The sequence below is a fragment of the Molossus molossus genome, unplaced genomic scaffold (assembly GCF_014108415.1).
Source record: "Molossus molossus isolate mMolMol1 unplaced genomic scaffold, mMolMol1.p scaffold_m16_p_1, whole genome shotgun sequence".
NCBI classification, from domain to species: Eukaryota; Metazoa; Chordata; class Mammalia; order Chiroptera; family Molossidae; genus Molossus; species Molossus molossus.
In genome coordinates this window covers 194109431-194111734 of record NW_023425344.1, presented here as the reverse complement: position 1 = coordinate 194111734, position 2304 = coordinate 194109431, and the positions used below count along the sequence as shown (strand labels likewise).

Below are 2304 nucleotides of genomic sequence, written 5' to 3'. Positions count from 1 at the left end.
CACACAAACACACAAGTTCTCAAAGTTTGATTAAGGAATAAGAAATATGCCCTGGCTGGTATGGCTAAGTGGTTAAAGCATCAGCCCTTGCACCGAAGGGTCACACGTTCAATTCTCAGTCAAGGGCATGTACCTGGGTTGCAGGTTCAATCCCCAGCTCTGGTTTGGGTACATGCCAATCAATATGTCTCTCTCTCTCCCTCCCCACTCCCCTCCACTCTCCATAAAAATCAATGGAAAACATATCATCGGGTGAGACTTAATAATAATAACAAAATGATTTAAAAAATGAAGAATAAGAAATATATCAAACCGATATTTTAGTAAGATGTATGTCTCCAAAAAAGAAATGACAATGAATCAAGAAATGAACCCCCCCTTAAATCTAAATGAAACCATCATCTCCAACAAATGGGTATGAATTGTGGGCTCTGTCCTATGGATGTTTTACAACCTCTTCTTTCTATTTACTGAAACAAATCATATATGAAATAAGGAACTAAAACAATATACAATAAAATGTTGGACATCATTAAGTTCCTATGGAAATGGCACTGTTTAACGAGGAACCTTGTTTCTGTGTTTTTTTAATCCATGAACTTGGTCCTTCCATCAGACGAGTCACACCTACGGTTCTTTTTTTTAAAACTGCATCTTCTTTATTTTGCATACTTTAATTTCAGAACAAAATAAGAAAAAAAAATACCACAATACACAACATCCAAACCTGATGTCAAACATGAGAACGCTTGAGGCCCTTGTAACCTGTCTTAAGGCAAAGACAGGAGAGGGGGAAAAAACCACTAAACATCACCAGAAGAAACCAGGTGGGCTAGGGCCACTCAGGGCCGCTGGGGAAACATGAAGACACTACACAGAGGACACAAGGTTTGCAGGTAGAAACTGCTAATCTACTTCTTCCATGCGAGAGGCATCCGCATCACCCTCAAGAGGGGGGGTCTCGTCAGGAACAGCAGCACTGGGTTCTTCTGCTGACAAATCATCTTCATCAATGCCCAGGCCGAGCTTGATCATGCGGTAGATGCGGTTGGAGTGGGTCTGGGGGTCCCCATGTGAGAAGCCGGAAGAGAGCAGCGCAGTTTCAAACAGCAACCCCACAAGGTCCTTGACAGCCTCCTCGTTCTTGTCTGCTTCCGCCCTCTGCCGCAGAGTCTCCACAGTGGGGTGGTCGGGGTTGACCTCCAGGTGCTTGTTGGCCATCATGTAGCCCATTGTTGAGTTATCCCCAAGTGCCTGGGCTTTCATGATACGCTCCACGTTACCTGTCCAACCGTAACACCTACGGTTCTGACAGTATCCCTGAGTCGTGAACCTTATGTGAGTATGATTTCTCAGCACAAAGTGAAGGGATACATAAAAGAGCAAAATTAAAATATATATATTTAGTCCCTGTTTATCAGGCTAACATTTTAGCCTATTAAATACTTTCTCAAACCCTTTCATAACTCCAATCTTTCTACTCCCTGTAAAGCAAATCTCATCACGGGTACATTTAAACCGCGTAGGAGTGAGCCTGTGAGTTAAGGGAAAACTTTCCTTCCTCGAACAACAGAGGCTGACGGAGATAGCGTGGGATCATTAGTGACCGAGCAGATGCCCCATCTGTAACCCAGAGACAGCTCTCAACTGTACAGAGGACCTTTCGTTTCCTACAGAGAGGTGAACTCAAAACTTGTCACTGATTTTTGCACCCTCTTAATCTTCCTGTTTATTCTGTGCTTCATTAAAGTCAATCTCTACAGGGCAGACTGTCATCCGAGCTTGGCCGGTCCTGCTGTCTGCTGTCTCCTGAGAGCATCCTTCATCCTGATAAACGGGCTGTGAGCCGAGCACGTGACTGAGCTCCTTAAGGTAAATAGATTTCCGAGCTTCTCCTTCCGCACTGAGAGACAGAATCTGATAAGCAGGGACCTTGACGTGGGCATTGCAGTGGAGACAATGCTTTTTCTGAAAGATGGGGTTTCACATTGTCTATTGCAAAACGAGACAGAGGATATTTATGTTTGTCGCCGTGTCATACTATACCTTTAAGGCTGCATTAGCTCAAGTCACTCATCTGCCAAGTGTCTCCCTCAGGATTCAGCATCATTTATCAGGTGTGCTCTGTGTGCCAGGCTCTGTGCTAGGCACTGGAGACATAAAGATACCCACAGGCAGGGGAGATGGGGGGCAGGTAGGAAGCAGTGAAGCCCGTGGGAAGTCGTGAAACATGCCGCCATTGCAGCGGCGTCCCGTGGACTGCGTGGTGTTTGTTGGACTCGCAGACCATGTCATCGCAGAGCA

General features: G+C 45.3%; 1 protein-coding gene across 1 annotated transcript; it reads right to left on the bottom strand.

Moving 5' to 3' along the window:
* Window positions 1–906: 906 nt before the first annotated feature.
* Window positions 907–1464, bottom strand: LOC118622891 (heat shock protein HSP 90-beta-like). Its single transcript, XM_036250474.1, has 2 exons — window positions 1447–1464; window positions 907–1320 (listed from the first exon to the last, which is right to left on the bottom strand). Exons 1-2 carry the CDS (start codon window positions 1462–1464, stop codon window positions 907–909), a joined length of 432 nt encoding a protein of 143 aa, XP_036106367.1.
* Window positions 1465–2304: the final 840 nt, after the last annotated feature.